This window comes from Emys orbicularis, chromosome 12, assembly GCF_028017835.1.
Source record: "Emys orbicularis isolate rEmyOrb1 chromosome 12, rEmyOrb1.hap1, whole genome shotgun sequence".
NCBI classification, from domain to species: domain Eukaryota; kingdom Metazoa; phylum Chordata; order Testudines; family Emydidae; genus Emys; species Emys orbicularis.
The window spans coordinates 5,614,597-5,634,411 of record NC_088694.1 but is presented as its reverse complement, the minus strand read 5'-3'; the positions used below and the strand labels follow the sequence as shown (position 1 = coordinate 5,634,411).

The 19,815-nt window shown below is 46.5% G+C and overlaps 1 protein-coding gene across 1 annotated transcript in view; it reads right to left on the bottom strand.

Annotated features, from left to right (window-relative positions):
- LOC135886751 (peroxidasin homolog) overlaps positions 1-19,815 on the bottom strand; it is a 62,815-nt gene that overhangs the window by 40,736 nt on the left and 2,264 nt on the right. The window contains exon 2 of the mRNA XM_065414533.1: positions 13,170-13,241. Within this exon, the coding sequence (XP_065270605.1) occupies positions 13,170-13,241 (72 nt within the window). The remainder of the gene's footprint in view (positions 1-13,169; positions 13,242-19,815) is intronic.

Sequence of the window (19,815 nt, the reverse complement as noted above, 5' to 3'; positions counted from 1 at the left end):
CAGGGCTGTAACAAACACATTTCACCAAAACAGGATTGAGAGGAGCAAAAGCAGGGAAGTTAACCTCTCATATGTGCAAATACAGACTTTCCATCGGGCATCCTAAATGCTTGGGACTTGTTAGTCTCCACACCACCGCTTGTGACCTCACACTGCGGTACATCTCCAGCTGACTTCAGTGAATTCCCATCTAAACAACTCCTGATTAATTGCCTGCATTTTGTGGAAGAGAATAAGAATTATGTTTTCTCTCCCCTCCGCCCCCAGGAATAAAGGCTGCATTGGCAATGACATTCCATTGACATAAGAGTTTCCTCCCAACCTTGTGACTCCATAATGGGAAACAGGTAAACACAACCCGAGCCATCTCGCGTCCCACAGGGGAAGGGGGGAAGTGTGTCATGGAGAAGTGACAGGACCAACCGTGCTGGAGCATTTGACACACCTCATGGTTTGGTTTCTTGTTGAGAGCTCCAGAGAATTAAGCTCGGATATGAATTAGGAAAGCAGTGATGGGGAGCTCGCCAGGTGTAACTTTCGACAGCTGAGCAAGGAAGCCCTGGCAAACGCCTGCTAGCTGGAATTTATGTGTGGGGAGTGGTGTGTCTGGCACATCACATTTAGTTAATTTAATGGACCAGAAGCCTAACAGCAAAGCTTAGCTAGATGGCCGGGGAACTGAGAACATAGAGGGAGATTGTGCCTTTGACTAAGACACCCAATTTTCATTCAGTCAATGGGAATTAGGCACTTAAAGCCCATCTCTGCCTTTCGAACCTCCTCCCCCACCGTAATTTCTATACAGGCGGGCTCCAATCCTGCATGTGACTTTAGCCCCAATTCCACAAAGCATAGAATATGCTTAATGTTAGACATATGCTTACGTCCCATCAACTTCAATGGGATTTAAATATGTGCTTAACTTTAAGCTAAATGCCTTAGTGCTTTGCTCACTCATGGCCCATAAGCAGGAAGGCTTCAACGGGTTCCACCCGGGTGAAAGGGTCCATTTGGATGGAGTCACTTCCAGGATTGGGGCCAGATGATATGCTCTTTAGGGCAGGAGCAGTGTCTGCTTCTGAGTTTTGTGCAGAACCAAGCGCACTGTTGGCATTCAAATGATGATTATGGAAGTGCCAGCTGTTAAGTTAAGGATGCCCTGAGTTCAGCCCTTAAAACAGGGATTCAAATGCTTTGTTACATATGAAGAATAAAGCACGTTCTCCCCAAAACGTATAGGTATGAAATGACATACTATATCTTACATTTATATAAGCATACGAGCTCTCAGAGCAGCAATCTTTCTTGATGAAATGCACAAGTGGGTTCTAAATGTGTAAACAGACGCAAAACACTAGATTTTGCTCACTTTGGAAACGCAGCCATCTCTGGAGTGAAAGGAAATGAACTACCATTATCTGCTTGCAGAAACTCAAGGCAACAGTTTGGAGCAGGAAGTGCAGAAGCAGCACATGTGCAACTGGAAGAGCAAAGGGGTTGAGTCATGCAAAGCATGATCCTCCTAGGGAGAATAAATCCATGATCCGAGATGAACACTTCTGTAATGCAAGCTCTTACACCCCACTCTGATGAGCACAAGTCTTCAGCTTAGCATTTCATCCAGCAGATGGCACTGCCAGTAGCACAGAGCCCTGTGACACTATGGTCCAGGGTCACCACCGCTTCCTACCGTGCTTTGGCAAAACGAGGAATAGTTTTATTTGCCTGTTCGAAAAACTGGCAAAAAGCAAAAGTTTGCCATTTGCCCGGAAGTGTTTGCCCACTTCTCATTCCTATCTATACATCTACCCTAGGTTTCTCTGTAGCATCCATGACCATAGCATCTAAGCACTGACTACATACCCAACGTTCCTTCTATTAGCAAACTCCCAGCTGTTACAGGGTGTGCTGTCACTGCACAGTTAACCCAGGCTATTTGGGTGTTGTCCCTAACCCCCCACTCCCATTCACACACAAAATCCCTCACCCATGTTTGGAGGTGCTTTCAATGTGGGCTAGCTGGCCCAGCCAGGGAGAGGGTTGGACCCCGGGGCCACTTTCACTGTGGCTGGTAACCCACCTACCTCTCAAGTGCTGATCGTCCTCCAGTGCCTTCCCCCAATCCCCCATATGCCTAGAAAAACAAACAAGTTCTCACACAATTCACTGGGAAAGACTCAGAGCAGCCCAGTTGACTTGCAATGCAAAGAACCCTGGGATATGCCCCCAGACATCCCAGCAACACACACGAGCGAGTGCACCACCACTGAGGACAAAATAACTTGGGTAGGGCTTTTCTCACACCCGTGCTAGGCTAACCCAGGTGCTGATCACCTGTGCTAACCCTGAAGTAAAGACATACTCAAGGGCACGGCCGGTGGGAATTGCAGAAACCTTTCACATACAGCTCTCTGTTGCCTCATCTCCAGCTTCCTTGTTATTCCAGCTCAAGGCACCAGCTGTCAATGCACCTCAGCCTTGAGCTGCAAACCTGGCGATGATTCTACTTCTGGCCTCTTCTGAGGCTTACCAGCCATGACTATTATATCCAGCAGGCCCGTGAGGCCTGGGCTTAGGGTGCAGGGCTTTTCCAGGTGCCTTTTTGTAGTGGCAGACTGAGCAGGCCCGAGAGTGCAGGGGGGTCCTGGATGAATGGCTGCCCGGCATCTGTCTAGCAGCTGCCTTGGCCGAGGGGAGAAGCTGCAGCGGTGTGTCGGCCGCACGCACCAGAGGAGCGGCGTGCCAGCTGGCTGGGGCGGGTGGGTGAAGCGAGTGGGAGGAAGGGAGGCTGAGGGCATGGGAGAGCTGCAGAACCAGCACAGCAGAGCTAAGTCTGCAACCCAATCCTTTGACTTTTGAGTCATCCTAGATGCGGCACGCAGCGGCTTGTCGAAGCGGGAGGGTGAAGGATATAAGGGAGGGGTGGCACCGACAGGTCTAGAGCCTCAGAGCTAAGATGGGATCAAACGCATTAACTTTGAACCCAACTGCAATGCAGTCCCGGATCTTCTGCAGTGAAAGGCTAGTGCAAGTGAGGGGTTGTGCCAGCTTCCATGCCACCAAAGCACCTGTCTTCCCGACACTGGCGTTGGTTACGGAAATGGGCACGAGAAAGGGGGGGGACCCTCAAGACTCATTGTGCTGTGTTAAGGAGAACTCTGTCCACAAGCTCATAACCACAAGGTTGAAAGGCTCTGTATTTACCCAAGTTCGTTAACGATCAGCATGGGCCATGTAACAGGGGCCAGAAGAGCTAGGGCTGGGAGAGTGCCAGCTAGCTGACAGGCAGCCGACAGGACCTAAAAGCTCACCAAGGTGGAAAACTTAGGATAATCTTTCATTGCTGCTGCAGGACCCGACCGAGAATACTAGCCAAGGTCTGTCTAGGAGCATATTATGCTTGCAGCCTTTCAATAGTCTAACTTGGATTGGTTTCTTTTAAAGCACTGCAATTTATCAAACCTGCTTCAGGGAAAGAAAGCAAGGGGCTGGAGCCAGCAGGGAAATCTTACTCCAGCCCAAGCTGTTTAGAAGGCCCAAGAGACCCTCAGTATGTTTGCAGTGTGCTCCTTTCATGGCAGTTTGAAAGCCCACCTCCTTGTCTCACTCCCTGTTAGATTCTGAGTACAAAGGTTTCCTTAGCAGGGAGGGTTTACAGAGGTCAGCTCGGATATTCCACAGCCACCCTGCCTGGAAAGAGACGCAAAGCAGAGACTTCGCCACACAATCTGCTGCCCTTCCTCTGCCAGCCTACAGGAAGGCCGTTTTTATGTATTTATTTATTTAACAGTGGGGGAGCAGCATTTAATTCTCCAGCTCACATTGCCTCTGGGCCTCGCACTGCATGCTCAGGACTCCTGCACATGGACCCTGACCCAGCCTCAAACCCTTGAGAATGTTTGCATCAAGCACATTAGCAAGAAACTAAAATCCAGAACAAAATCTCACAGGGGGTTGGGTTTTTTTTTAAAAAAAGTCATTTTCTTTGTGATTTCAAAACCCATAAAGATGCATGGGGCAAAAATTTGCCCTGTAACAAGCCAAATTCCACAGCTTCTTTCAGTTTCGCTGCAGGAAACAGACTAAATAAATGACAAACACCCAAACTGTGTAGGGCTGCTGTCTCCCATTCTCTGTGGCACATTGCAATGTGACCACCACCACAGGATGCTACAATTAGAACTGTGCAAATATCTGATTTTTCTCTTCACTGGCAATTCTGAAAAAAATCAAAAAGGAAATCCATTCTCTCATTTCCGGTTGAACAAAATGTTTCAATTCAACAAAAACGGAAATGTTGTGTTTTGATTACAACCGTTTTTAAACGTTTTTGATTTTTTTTTAAAATGGGATTGAAGCAAAAAGACGTGTTGAAACAATCCGAAAAATCAAAACGTTTTGTTTCAAAAACGTCAAACACGTTTCAATTCTTTTTTGAATTTTCGTTTCACAGTTTTTTCCAGCGGAACAATCCAGTGAAACTGATACAAATACGTGAAACATTTCTGTGTCACCAAATCTGCAGTTTTTGTCCCCACCCCCAAAAAAAGTTTTGTATGAAAAAAATCCCACCCAGTTCTAGTTTAACATCAACCCCAAAAGATTCTCGCTCTGCTTTACTATCAGGCTGGTCCTATAGTAGGACAAGTTACAGTCTGGTTAAATATCAGGCCTGTGCATACCAATTTGGAATGATGGCAATCCCAAATGCTTTGGTGTCATGAAGGGGCAGAAACAGGAGTTAGTCACCCAACTCCCATTGACTTTCAAAGGGAATCGGGCACCTAACTGCCCTTTTTAAGCCTCCACTGGAATTCTTATCCCATAGTCCCAGGACGCAATATCTGAATCAACAACGTAATTACTACACCTTGATTTTACCGCATGTATGCCATTCTTCCTGCTTAAAGCCCCAGCACAGAACTTCAATTGGTTTAAAGCATGTGCTTAAATGCTTTCCTGAAAAAAGTATACAGCAACATTTGACATGAGGTTAAGACACACTTTTATAAGGGTGCACAGGTGTAACAGAGCTCTGATCTATTAAACTTCCACCCTGACTTTGTTTGTTTCTTTGTTTTAAAAAGTCTGTTTCCAGTTGACTTATATAAACCTGGGAAATTCCACTGCAGCCAGAGGAAGGCATGGCTGTTGCAGCTTGATGGGAAAAACAGCCATATCATGGGTGATTTGGTAAAAGGCCGTGGTCAGTTCGCAAAGTCAGTCAGTCACTCCTCTGCATCATCTGTGTGGGATGCCAGCAGACTCTGAACCTCGGACTGGCAGCCATAGGCGCCAACTTCCCCTCTTTTCCGTGGGTGCTTGACCCTGCCTCTGCCCCCATCCACACTCCACCCCTTCCATAAGGCCCCGCCCCCTCTTCCCCGCCCCCATTCCAACCCCTTCCCCAAATCCCTGTCCCGGCCCCACCTCTTCCTCGCCTCCTCCCCATAGCACGCCATGTTCCTGCTCCTCCCCCACTCCCGGAGCATGCTAACGCTGTCAAACAGCTGTTTGGCGGCAGCCAGGCAGGAAGCGCTGGGAGGTAGGCGGAGGAGCGGGGACACGGCATGCTCAGGGGAGGAGGATGTGGGGCGGGGGGTGAGCGGAGCATGGCTGTCGGTGGGTGCAGAGCACCCACTAATTTTTCCCCATGGGTGCTCAAGCTCCGGAGCGCCTATGCTGGCAGCACTAAAAGTAGGGGTCTCTGCCACTTGAACTAAAGGAGTAATGCCTTTCTTTGGTAGCAATACTACTCTTAAACCTCTCAGGTGGACCAGCCATTAGAGGGAGACATGACACACACTGTGCTCCTGTGTTGTGTGCATAACCTGAAAATCAGCTGTTGGATTCAAGAAATATTTATCCCAGGCTGCACTTCAGCCAGGAGAAATCAAAGCCCTTTTTAGCTTGCAACTTGTTCCAAGCGATTGGGCAGACAGAGGAAGACGCTGGAAGCAGCTGAAACATGGATGGACCCCTTCCTCAGCAAGTCGTTGGATTTGTTGCTGGCCTGGGTTTATTTTTCCCATCTGAACGCTTTCCCGCTTAGTGCTGCCTGGATGCTGGTGAAGTTGCTTGTCAGCTACTCTCCAAACAGTCTGGTTAGTCATTTTCTGCTGCTTCAGATGGCCACAGGGTGTTTTCTGGGCAAAATTTGCAAGCCCATTCCTCTGTTTGATAGGAAGCAGTGAGCTGTAAGGTTGTCCCAGAGAGAAACTTGCATGTGCAGTTCCAGGGCTTGCTCATATTTCTTTCAGCAACAGTAGCCTTGCCCAACTCTGGCAAATGGTTACATTGGCACCCCAATGCAAAAGTTTGTGTGTACACGTACATGCACGCAGAACCGTGCTGCCTAGAGGGCAGAGAAATCATTATCTTCTTTCCCTAAGCCAAGGACAATTCATTTGGGAGACTACCTAGCAGCACTTTCACTGAATGCCTGATATTTTAAATCACTAACGTATTTCTAAAAAGTTTGCCCCGCCGAGCAACCTTTTCTCGGTAGGCGGCAGATGAGAGGCTGCTACCAATCAAACAGATAAGAAGGCCAGTTCAGCCATCCTAGCCCTCTCCAACTGCCCTCATTTATTCGAGCCTGAAGCAGAACCCAAGGAATCAGGGACTGGAACAGCAGAACTCTTGTACATTTCACTGCCCTGTCTACTCACAAGTAGCTGGTCAGGCAGGTAGAGTAGATCTGCACGCAAGCCTACCAAAGTAAAGGTGAGGTGTGTGTTTCCAATTTTAGGCCTGCCAGCCTGCAGATTGTCCCTCTGAAAGTAGCTTGGCTGTCTCATTTTGCTTCCTGCTAAACATCTGTCCACATCGCAAAGCCATGACCTAATTTGGAATGAGTTGGTTCCTTTACTCGGGACAGCTCCAGGGCTGGAAGAGCAGGGAGCTCATCGCACCTAGATTGAGGTGATTTGGCAGGATTGTGTGGAAAAAGTCTGCGTGGCTTTGTGATAAGATGCACGCCTGTCTAAGGTCTCTCTGTCTCTACCTAGGCATTCATTCCACACTCCTCGCCCTATCTAAGCCCCTTGCAGAATGACACGAATCCACCATGTTGGCCTTTTCTCCTGATTGCTCTTGGTAGTTACATATCCCATGGTGCTATTTGAAAGATTAGGAATATTGGTCCTGGTGTTCTAGACAAGTAATAGCTTCAGCAATTACATTTCACCTACCTTAATTTACCAGTCACTTTAATTGGATAGGTATTGCCTCTTTGTTTCCTGTCCTTTTCATTGCTGCATTTTATTGCTGGCCTAGTATCACAGCTGCCCCATACCAGCACAGATGTAGCTGAATTTCAGCAGTACAGAAAGTGCAGTGATTATTGCATGGGATCCGCAAGCACATTGTATCTGACCTTCTGAAAGGTGCTATATAAAATCAATACATCATCCTAATAGCGCCTGCCCACCCGTTGCCTGATTTCCAGCTAGCATGACGAGTCCCTCGCTTCCAGGAGGATTAAATTCAGCTGCAATTTAATTTTAACTCTGGGAAAGGGGGGAAGCGAGAGAGTGACCCATCGCCATGCCTGGGGGGGTTGAAGTTTTAGTTGGCCTGGGAGCGGAGCAGACAGAGTTGTTGGAACGTATAATGTGCCTGAGCTAGATGGGCACGTACAGCCCAAGTTCTCTTTCAGTCCATTTGACTCAACCCAGCTCTGCCGCCAGGGATCAACACACAGCAGACTGACTGCATCAGCTTTGCACAGCCTATGCCATCAGGAGAAGGAAAGAAATCCTGATTTAGAGGTTTTTGGAGGGTGGGACTAGGGACAACATGTGCCCGTTTTATCACCACATGTGCCTGAGAACTCCTGTTGCTGTGCTGAAGCCTCTGATTTATTTTACCACATGCTCCCCACGAAGACCTGCAGTATGGCCAATTCCACTGCCGAGGGGTGGCACACAGCTCTGTTCCCCAACCCGTCAGGACAAGTTATTGTGGCAATATCGCATGTCACCATAAAGCCTCCTATGACCACTGCTTACTACTCTAATTATAATTGTCCCACTGCCACCTTGTCCTTCCCACACCTGTTTGCTGTAACCAGCCGTTGTCTTTTGCCAGATTAGAAGCTCTTTGGACCAGGGACTGCCATTTCATTAGGTGTCTCTACAATGGGGGCCCCAGACATTCAGGGCCGGCTCCAGGCACCAGCCGAGCAAGCTGGTGCTTGGGGCGGCAGCTTGTAGGAGGCGGCATTCCGCCCAATCCTAGGGTGCCACGGCCACTTTTTTTTTGGTTCTGCTCCGGCCGCCCTGTAGGGGGCAGCGGCGCGGAGGATGGGAGCGCCCTGCAGCAAGTCCGTCAGGAGGAGCCCGCGTCCTTCCCTCCCAGCCGACCGGAGCGGTGCAGAGCCCTCCCGGCAGGGGGCACGGCGGGAGGGGCCGTGTGGCAGTGCCCCGCTGAAGCCCTGGCCGCCCCCCTTCTCTTTCTGCCCCCGCTCCCTCCTCCTGCCCCCGCTAGCCGGGGCACATCTGCAGGGCAGGGAGTCCCCCTGCACCCACGCTCCGGCCGCGCCGCAGGTTTTTTCTTTTTTTTTTTTGCTTTGCTGTTCTGGCCGCCACGGTTTTCTTTTTTTTTTTTTTTTTTTTTGCTTGGGGCGGCCAGAAAGCCAGAGCCGGCCCTGCAGACATTAATTGGGGTTCTAGATGCTCCAACAAATAATAGGATAGCATTGAGAGCTATTGTGGGTATCTCACAAGTAGTGGCATGTGACAGGTGTGAAATTAATCGGTGCCCAATTACAGGTCCTCAAGCACAGAGCTGGATTACCAGCATTCTCCATGCAGCACTGAAATCTGGCGCACTGGTAGAGCTGAACAGAAGAAGCTTCCACAGTACCTATGCTGGCGCCAAGCAATGCCGGCTCTTCTTAGTAAGGCCAAGGACTGGAACAGCGCAGGTCAGAACTCAGGACAACCAAGCTCTGCGTAAGGTGGGACGTGACCTTGCACTGTGTTTGGCTCTGGCTATCAGAGCTCACTTCCTCCAACCCTGTCATTCACACAATTGATCCACCTATCCAGGGCTATTAAGAGCCCAGAAACCTAAGCCAACTACTCAGCTCCAGTTCCCATTAGGAACAGGCCTGGGTAAATAGCTACATGGTACCAGCACGAACAGGAGTCTATTCATTGACTTCACTGGCCTTTGGATAAGATCCTAGCATATATAAATATTTAATGATTGCATCATGTTAATTCCAAACATACTAGCTCCCAATGCTCCACAAAGGGGGAAGCATGTGGCAGATTGCTTGATTTTTCTGACCGAGGCAAACACACACACTGTAACACTGTCTTATCTTGCCAGGATCTCCCTCATCCAATGTACAACAGGCTTCTTGGCTGGGCTAGATAACAGAAGATCTTATATTAAAGTATAAACAAGATGGCTCAATTAAGCAAAAGCAGCCCCATGACAATACTTTCCACTGAGTGCAATTGAACTGGAACGAGAACGAACAACTTCTCTTGCTTAGCACAGAGCAGTTAGCACATAGGAATAAAAAATTACACTCTCTTGTGATTTTGTATTTGTATTACAGCAGTGCCTACAGAGTCCAACCAAGATCGGGGCCCCATTGTGCTGGCTGCAGTGCAGATGCAGTTCCTGGCCCCCAAAATTTACCATCTGTAGAGATAAGACAAAGGGCCAGAGAAAGGAATCAGATTATCCCCCTTTTACAAGATAGGGATTGAGGCAGAGAGAGATTAATAGTGAAATCTTGGCTCCATTGACGTCAATGTCACCCCAAGAGAACTGAGCTCAGTGGTCCAGTGGCTAGGAGACTGAACTGGGAGTCAGAAAAGTTGGGCTGTATTCCTGGTTCTGCTAGTGACCTGCCTTGTGGCCCGTGGTGAAATCTCTGTGCCTCTTCCCCTTCCTTGTCTGTATAGACTAAGCTCTTGGGGGCAGGGACGGTCTCTCAGGGCATGTTTATACAGTACACTGCACATTGGGGCCTCTGCTACCAGACTGAATCCCAGTCCAGTAACCTAACGATTTATTTACAGTAAAGATGGGAGAAAGCCCCAACTATCAGATCCAAATTTTGGAGGAAGTTTGAAGGGTCTGTTTGAATCCAGGGCTTTTGGTTTGGCTCATTAGAGAGTTAAAACTCGGCTGGAAAACCTGGACCCTGATCCAAACTTTGTCCAAGTGCTGGGATCCCAGGTTTTTGGTCCGACCCATGTCTTCTAAGTAATATACATAAGGCTTACTCAATCAAAATCTGCTGTTTCCACCTCAGGGTGAAATGATAGCCAGACACTGGGATGTTCTTTGCATTACAACAATGAGAGCTTGTATTAAACAACTCAAATATGTATTTAAACTTTTCATACCATGCCAACAAGCGAACCCAGGGCCTGCTGCAAGGTGCAGGCTGCAGCTCACCCTTTGCTGAGCGGTCATCTCACCTTCCAAGGTGGAGGGTGACGGTTGCTGCCTGCAGCCACATCCCACGTCCTTATACAACCACACACACACTCCTGCTGCCACGCCTCGACTGAAATCCTCCCAGTGGTACGTTACTCTCTGTGGGAGGAGGGATTGGATGAAGGATTTGAGGACTTGTTTCTAGCCAAGACTGCCCACCCTAAAAGCTTCCTAGCACTTGTAGGGCACTTCACATTTACGAGCATCTCCACAACACGGTGAGCGGTACTTAAATGGCGATTCCTGCTCCCACTTTGCAGATGAGGAAACTAAGGCAGAGAGGTTAAGGGACTTTCCAAAGGCCACACTACAAATCAGTGGCACAGCCAGAAAGAGCTAGTTCTAGCTCCCAAACCTGTACCAATAGACTCTTGTTACAACACAGTCAAGAAGAACAAGGAGTTCGGTGTTGACTTCACCTCTTATGCAGGACCTGCTGTGGACAACACCTGCCCCGTACTCTGATTGTGTTTGCTCAACTGATTGCATCTGCAAAAGCCATCTTGCAAAATGGGCACTGAGGCCCCAGCTATGCAACTGCCAAGCAAAAGTCTGGGGTTTGCATGCTTACCCATGTTTAGCAGATGGCTACCAACCAAGCAAAAAGCACTTAAAAATCCCCAGCCAGACTCCCACCTCCAAATCATGAGATTAGTTAAAAATCATGAGATTGTTTAAAAAAAAAAATTTCAGATTCATTTTATTTGTCTGCTGGTTTCTGAGCCTTTAGAATACATTTTCTTCATGGGTTCCAAATTTTTCATGCAACCATGAGGACTAGAAACTTAAAAAACAACAAAAAAAAAGAAGAAGTAGAGATTCATAGAATCATAGAAATGTGGGGCCTGGATTCTCAGGCAATCCCTTGATTCTACGAGATGGGGCTGTAGGAAAGATGCAAGTACCAGTTGCGAGACTCACAATAAAATCATGAGAGTTGGTTGATGTCCATAATCCAAGGCTGGCTGAAAACCTCTTTCCTTTCCACCTGGTTTGCTCTGGCTCAGAACCTCTAGAGGAAGGTTTCTGCAGGATGCATGTGGTTTGGAACAAACCAAGTCAATAATGAAGTGGTTCTTTCTGATAAAGACACCAGACACTAAGAACACAGGCAGCCTCCCCTCACAAACTAAACTGAAATCCTTATTGCATGGATCTTTCTGCCACAATCCTTTCACTACTCTGGTTCTCTAGACTGGAGAGTTTAGGCTTCTCAAGAGGCCAGACTGGGAATCTGATTGAGGTTTTCTTTTTAAGTTTAGATCCAAGAACACAAAAACCTGGCCACAAAGTCATTCTGAAAAATGCACTTGGAGCTTTCCTCCTGGTATTCATTACAACTACAACAAAGGCTTCTATAATTTCCTTTAATTCAAGTACGGAGGGGGAGGTTGTTAGTGGATGGTTCAGTAGCAAATCTTGCTGAAGTCTCTAATAAACCGATGGGTATTGTCAGAGGCCAAAGAATATGGAGTCCCCGTTCCTGAATGTTATAAACTAGCAAGCCCCAGAACGACGCTTCAAGTACAAAAGGTCAAATATTAATAGGAACCAGAGATCTCTACAATGCAAAACATGCGCTGTTACAATAAAGGCCCCCCAAACCAAACTAAGGTCAGTCCTACCCAGTGGAACAAGTAGCAAGGTCTATTCTAAGGCTCAGAGGTAAGAATATAGTGAAGGGATTGTGGTCTGCTCGAATTCCCACCGACACTAGGAGGAGCAATGGGGAATGCTAGAGTTGGAGTGAGCACCAGCAGCTCGGCAGAACACACTTATTTTAGTGCAGCTAGTGAAGGCAAAGATAGTATGTGGATATTGGTTCTTCATCTCACACTAGGGTTACAGAATATCACAGAGTAACTGGAGGGTAACCACCCAGGAGTGGTATGTGCACAGGGTGTCCTGGTCTTCAGCTGTGTAGCTGAGGCAGGCAAGGGGGAAAAAAAAGATAGCTTTAAGCCACTGCTCTGTTCGTCTGTTCCTGGGTCAGCCAAGGCCAAAACTGTCCTTAGGGGCTTCTCTAAGCTCTACTGGCTGTACGTGTCCTAGGCAGCTGGCAGGATGCACCACGAGAAAAGACAGTTTCATTGCTCAAATGGAAGTCATTAAACTCCAGCTTTCACTGAAAATGATAACAAATGTTGCCTGGGTTGGACTGGGGGAAAAATTTTATGCAGAGAATTTAGCTGCATCCCACAGCTCTGGGCACAGCTGAACAAACCCACAGGACTGATATCTTCGCTAAGCCATTAGAAGGAGTGGCCAATGCATTTATATAGCAGTTAGACGTATGGCACGTACTCTTTATCTAACCCAAACATCTTTAGTCCATTATATGTCTAAGCTCCCCCAGCCCAGAGAATGGTGCCCGTCACATTGGCACTAAACTACCCGTTTGGTTCCTGTAATGATCGGGGCAGACAGCACCTCCACCAACAGGTGGACCTGCATCTTTATCTTCATGCTAAGTTAACTTGTTTTGATATTATGCTGCTATCTTGGTTCGTGGGGGCTAGGAGGAAATTAAGTCATGACTGAACATGCTGGAGTTGTTACTTGCAGTGTTCCAATAACTCCTTTAATTTCTAAAGCGAGAATTACATTGCAAAACCAAGAGGGTCTCATGTTTCTGATTCCTTCCATTCTCCGTACCACGACCACACTACAATTGGGCGCCTTTTAAGATGGGGGCAACTTACAGTGTGTTGAGGTTCTTCAGTCTCCTGAAGGCTCCAGGTTGAATCTCTTTGATGCGATTGAAGCGTAAATCCCTGAAAGTGAGAGGATATCAGTCAGTGTACACCTGAGAGCGAGATTATCCATTAGCAACGAACATCATTAGCTGTCCTGGTGCTTTAGACCTCAGCATGTCAGGCCTAAAGGAGCTTGAGAAACATCATCCCAGAAAGGATTCTTCATCTGATGCAAGAGTGGCTACCACTGTTTGCTGAGGCAGTCTGAGCTTCCCTAGATTTATGAGCTCCACCTTCATTTCTTAAGAATCTGACACATAGTTGCCACATTTTGAAAGGAGTCAGGTGATCAATTGCACTAGTTTGTAACACGCGATTGCTCTGATTGCTAGTGGTTAATGTTCTGTGATTACCTGCGCAATTACCAAACTTGCATGCACAAAATGTGGTAACTGCACATGCAACTTGGGCAAACCTAACTAAAGCATAAACTTTGCCCCTCGTTGCCAGAATGCAGGTGGGTCTGTATTTTTAGAGACTCATAACAAGGATTCAGTATTTCCAAATGGGCACCGAGGCCAAGTTTCCAGCTGCAGGTGCACAGAGGAGCACACATGAAACCCTACATTTGCAGGCAGACTCCCTCATGTGCGCATGCACTGTCTTTGCAAACACATTGCCTGAAATGGAGCTGCACATGCTAGTGTATACAAGCATGCACACAGTTTTGCGGACACTCTCACTAAAGCTCAGGGCCAAAATTTTGGTCCTAAAATGGTCAAATCTGACTGAATAGCCTCATACAGTCAGCATTTCAAATTAGCTCCAAAATGCTGCCGGACTCAAAGGCATCTCCCATTCTGCATTTTCAGTTCGTGCCATTTCATTTAGAACTAGCAGAGTCCATTGTCGCAAACTTAAAGGGCTCTCTGTGTAACTGCACTGACTTGGACCCTAAAACATTACATGTTGACTGCTTATTAGATAATAAAATAAGTGCTAAGTAAAGAAGTAGAAACAATTCTACAGGGAACGTGCATCCATTTGGCGCCTTCGATTGTCCAATGTGCTATGGCAAATTTTGCCTTTACTGCTGTAAAGGGCCGTAGTTAGGACCGGGAGACTGGGTTGAAATACGTGGATAATCTCGCATTTGTCATAGAAATACCAACACATCTTCCCCAGTGAAGTTCACCCGGGGAAGCATGAAGAATGATGGATGATAACAAGGGGATTCGAAATCAGATAGTAACAGTCCAACCTGAGGAATTATGTTGTATTGTTTCTGATCCTGTCAGCTGTTAGCAGAATAATCCTTCCCGAAATCAGTATGCTGAATCATTAACAATGAGAACATACAAAGCAATCAATGGCTTCGGGAATCAGTTTTCATTTGTATTTAGTCAATTTATGCATTTACACATACACATCACTAGTTTACCTAGGCAATTAACCAACTGCAAGTCATTTATTGCAAGAATATTGCAATGCCACAGAAATTATTGCTAGCACTGAATTTACTTTAATGTAACACCTTTCACACGCAAGGTGCTTTACACAGCAATGGATTAGATTTTGGTAGTTCTGGGACCATTCACCCCAGAACTGGCTGAGCAGATGTCAGCTGCCCATCTGTTATTAGCAAAGACATGACAGCAGAGGCTGTTTTACCAACAGAGTTAATGGCTAGGACATGGGGGTTATCCCTGACATTTCTTGGGCAAGGGAGCAATTAGGCACTGTTTTTAAATGAACTTCTTGGTGGCAGAAAGAGGCAGAGTGATGTCCCTGGATACTGACTTCTTCCATTAAGCCCCAGGACAAGAGCGGCAGCAGTGCAACTTGCACTGACCTGCCAATGGGCATTAGCCCTGCCACGAAGGGAAAACAAGCTGGGCCAGATGAAAACGGAGTCTTCACGGCTCATTCAGTTCTTGGCTTCTCAGCTCAGGCGGCCACTTGCACACCTCAGTTCACTTTCATCTCTAGAGTTCAGAGTGATTTACAATGGTGGATGAGCATTGCTATCCCTGTTTTACAGCTAGGGAAACTGAGGCACAGGGAGGTTAACAGCTGTGTTTTCCAAAATGGCTGCTAATTGTGGGGTGGCCCAATTTGAGATATTAGGGCCTGACTGTCCAAGGGGCTGAGTACCTGCAGACTCCATTGGATGCAAATGCAGTTAAAGTACCATTTCAGGGAGACCCAACCGTTGTATAGTCCTTATGCTGCCCCTCTGCACAGGGCTGAACTTTACTCAGCATTGAAGAGCTCTTAATTAACATTCATTAGCGCTATGAAAATTTATACCAGCTGAGGATCTGTCCCTCTAAGGATACATCTGCACAGTGAAAGCTAAGCATGGGCTAGTCTACCTGAGCAAGCTTGAATCCAGCTAGCTCACACCATGGTATCAGTGAAGACACTGTAGGCGGAACAAGCCCAACGTGAACCTTGGGTACATATTTGGCTTGCTAACCTGCACTGCAGCTTGTGCGATCTCAACTGGGTTCAAGCTAGCTTGAGCGGGCTATCCTGTGCACAGTCTCCAAGGCCTTGCAGAGTTGCACTGGTTTAGCCAACGGTGCTAATTTAAGCTCATTTAGTAAAATGGGTGCATGGATGCTCATTTTGGTTTAAACCAGGATTAATGTGGTTTAGTTTAAGTCAATTAGGCATCTGTTTATGCCAAACCAGAATAAGGCCCTCACACCAAAATAAGAGTCCAGGCCTCAGTGTATCTAAATTGGTTTAAAAATAGATTGAGGTTAGGCGGGTGCAACTTTCTTGTGTAGACCAGGCCTGTGAGACAAGGGGAAATATTTTTAGGTAGCAAGTATCAGTAAACCAGATTACATTTAAGGATGAAAATGCAGGAAAAATCAAATATAGCCAGTGTTGAGAGCCTTGCGCTATAGAGCCAGCTGTTCTTCTCTTTTGTATTTACTGCTGGACGGCTTAACTTTAAGGTTATACAGAGAGAGGGGAATACTGGTAACACTTTAATTAAAATCCGGAGCCGTTCCTGAGGCCAGTCTTCCCAAATTGCTCAGCACCAGATTTTCTGTGCGCCGCACCCACAATTGGGGCCAGATTCTCCCAGCAGCTCCCATTGTGACACTTAGGACAAGAATTTCATAACTCAGCAGCCAATATGCGGAGCTCGTTTGGAAATCTGGCCCTGGTCTGTGGATGTTAGTGTGATGAGGTGGCAGCCGTTTAAACAGAAGATGGCATTTCAGGCCATAACCACCTCGCTCAGTTTTCCACACAACACAGAATTTCTAGGAATTAGTTCAGTAGTAACTAAAAATGTATTTCACTTTCCTTTCGTACCATTAACACTTTGGCTTGCCTTTGTCTTCAGCACCCCAGACTGGCCAAAGCACCTGAAAACATTGAGATACAGTTGGCGTTGCTAAGGATAATGGAGTGCTCTTGTGGTCATTTGAATAAAGACAATTTGATATTTTTAATTATGTCTTACTTCAGTGATTTATAATGAATCTGGGTAAAAGCATGGTGTCTCCATAGCACAATTCACCCTTGATAGAACCACTCAGTTACTCACTACACTGCTGCAGTCTAGCACTAACACTGTTGTTAGAACAATCTCTAATACAGAGTTGACATCAATGGATCACACTGATTTACACCCTCTGGGGATCTGGCTATTTTTATTGAAACCCGTCTCCTGGAAATACATTTTTCTTGCATCACAGGAGACACTTGACATTAGACAGAGTATTTAAGAGTGGAGGCTAATAGCCAGGAACATTCAGAAGGTTCTGGTAGGTAGAACCCTACATTTCCCAGTGCCTTTTAACTAGCAGATGTGCTATTTAACTGTGAGGCCTGCTATATAGCTATGGCACAAAAACTTCAATTGGGTTTTGGCTTATGGGAATTAGATCGGGGTCTGACTTGGTTTACAGCATGTCAGACCAAATCAAGTGATACTGCCCCATAACATAAGTAGAGATATGCCTGAGGAATGAAGTGTAGACCCACATTTGAAATTGCCCAGAACCCGTCTGTGTGATCAGATTTGGGGGTTACAGTTCAGGCCTATCTCTAGTGACAGCAGATGAAGAAATTATTTGCATCATGTCCTGAATTTTATCCGCATAAAACACGAATACAGCAAATAATGTATGACATCTCCCCAATTATTTTGGGGTGGACAGATGCCACAGAGACTGAATGAGAATAGGCCTATTATGTACAAGGAAAACAGCTGATTCCTCTGCTGGTTTGCGAATTGAGTGCCTCCCTGTTTATTCCAACCTGTGATCGTGTGCGGATTTCCCTTTGCATTACTCTTTCCGTGGCTAAATGCATGAAGACTATGTGAATCATCGTTGGGGAACCTGAGGTGGGCTAGTACATAAAGCCTACTCTTAGCCCAACACTTCTGCTGATTGCACCTTTGGGTAGAGAGCCACAATTTCATTGGTGGTGGCTAGAATGGAGAGGAGAAAAGATGTCTGAAAAATAAATATTTGGCCCTGAGACAGATTTTCAAATTGGCAGATTACACGGCCAACTGCTGACCCAAGTGATCCCAGATAATTTGATCTATTAAGTGAGAACAGCAGCTAGGGGCTCTCTTCTGCAGGGAGGAGATTACAGTCTGATCCTAATCAAACCAGATCAGCCTCTTCTCGGAATTCATGTCAGCAAGCAGCAGGGCTCCCTCAATGCATTGGATCTTGCCCATATGTTGACTGTTCAGACTTTGCCCAAATCAAATAAAGCCAGCTCTCCCCTCCTCCTGAGCTCCTGAAAACATGCACCGAATCTGATCCAGGAGCAACAAAAGGAAGTTTCAGAAGCACAAAGGTAAATTTATCCCCATCAATGGGTCCAACAAGGAGACACAGACTTTCTTAGTCTAAGATGAATTGCTGCTGCATGCCTTTATATTGATTCATTAGTAGAATCTGTTCAGCTTGTTTCGAGCCACAGCCCATAGATCTTTACTCTGCCTGTGCACACACATGCAAATAGAAGCACTTGCTTAGAGAAAGATGATGGTTTGCTTCACCCACCCACTACTGTAACACTGCCACCTCTCTGAGGAAATGCGGCAGCTGTATAAACAGCACACAGAAATTCTATGCTTTATTTCAGGGCAGCAAGAGGAAAGAAGATTCTGCTGAAATTGCAGGGCAGAGGTGGAGTAGTGAGGCAGAATACAAGTACCCAAATTAGAATTTGGTAACCACTGCCCTTACAAAGAGCATCTTGGGATCTTCGTCACCATAAGATTTTCCATCTCATTTGAAAGATGCAGAAGTGCTTCCCCAGGGAAAAGGGTGATTGTTGAATAATCTTTCCTATTTTCCTTCTGATAAACTGAGGTTTTCAGAGAGAAAATTCTGATCAACACTGAAGGGTTTAATTCTGAGGGCTATTTACATAGCCTAAATAAAGAGGATGAACTGGAAAGAGATAACACTTTGTATTAAACATATATGTGTAATGTACTGAGAGGAAGTTAACTGCTCAATTCCCCCACCTTCCCCCCAGTCCACCTGTGCAACAGAAATTTTGGGCAGGAGGATAGAAACAACGTGAATGGAGCAGCACTTCCAACAAGGACACATTTGCTCAATATGGTTTCTTAAAGCAAATATGCTAAATTTTTATATCACAACTTTTATCCCCAATGATCCCAAAGAGTTTCACAAACTACATGCATTCATGATTCGCCCACTAAATGCAGCCATGTCTGGGGAGGAGAGCAGCAGCTGAGACAGTATGCTGCAAAACAGCGAGGGAAGGCAAAATTTGTCAGATTGGACAGACACAGAAAATGCACAATTAGTGACAAACTCCGTGAAAGGGAGGTGGACTGACTGGATCATCTTCAATTCATGCCAGCAACGAGTTCAGGTCACAGATGCTGCTTGTTCTTTTCTTGTACCCGGAGTTAAATTTTGTAGCACATAACTCAGAAGTAGCTCTACATATAATGCAAAGGAGAATAATCCATGTATCATATGATTGGAATCCATTAGTCTCCAGCTACAGGGAACTTCTTCCCACTGGTGCCTTCTCCCCATACCAACATGTTTCATAGTTTATGGTTGGAAATGTCATGCTATAAAACAAATGGCTTAGAAGGTTAAAGACCTATCGGCGTGTATGTTTCACAGCTGTTGCCTTCTTTGGGCTGTTGGCTAAACGAACCGCCTTAGTCCCAGCGGTAACCAACAAATCACATCTGGCAAATCCCGTTCCAGTGGAATGGACGACAGCCAAAATACATTTGCAGTTATACATCACGCATTTTTATAGCTTACTTATCTGTACACATGTAGCCATTACTGCCATCATGTTCCATACTCAGAATAAAATGAACAGACTTCATTACCAAATATTCCATTGCTAAAGCCAGACACTGGGCCAGACCCTCAGCTGCACCGGATGAGAATCAAAAGGAGCCAGTAACAGCTTATCAATCCTGGGGATGGTTCTAAGCCAGTCCTGGGATCACCTATATCAGGCTAAGGGCTGCTCTAAGTTACACCAGCTGGCTAAAGCTCCCCAAGGGCCATCCTGTAGCAGGAGATTGCTGCAGCACAGTCTGTGCTGGCCACAATTCCTCCCACTTCCCTACACTGGGTGCTCGAGAGAGTGGCACTGG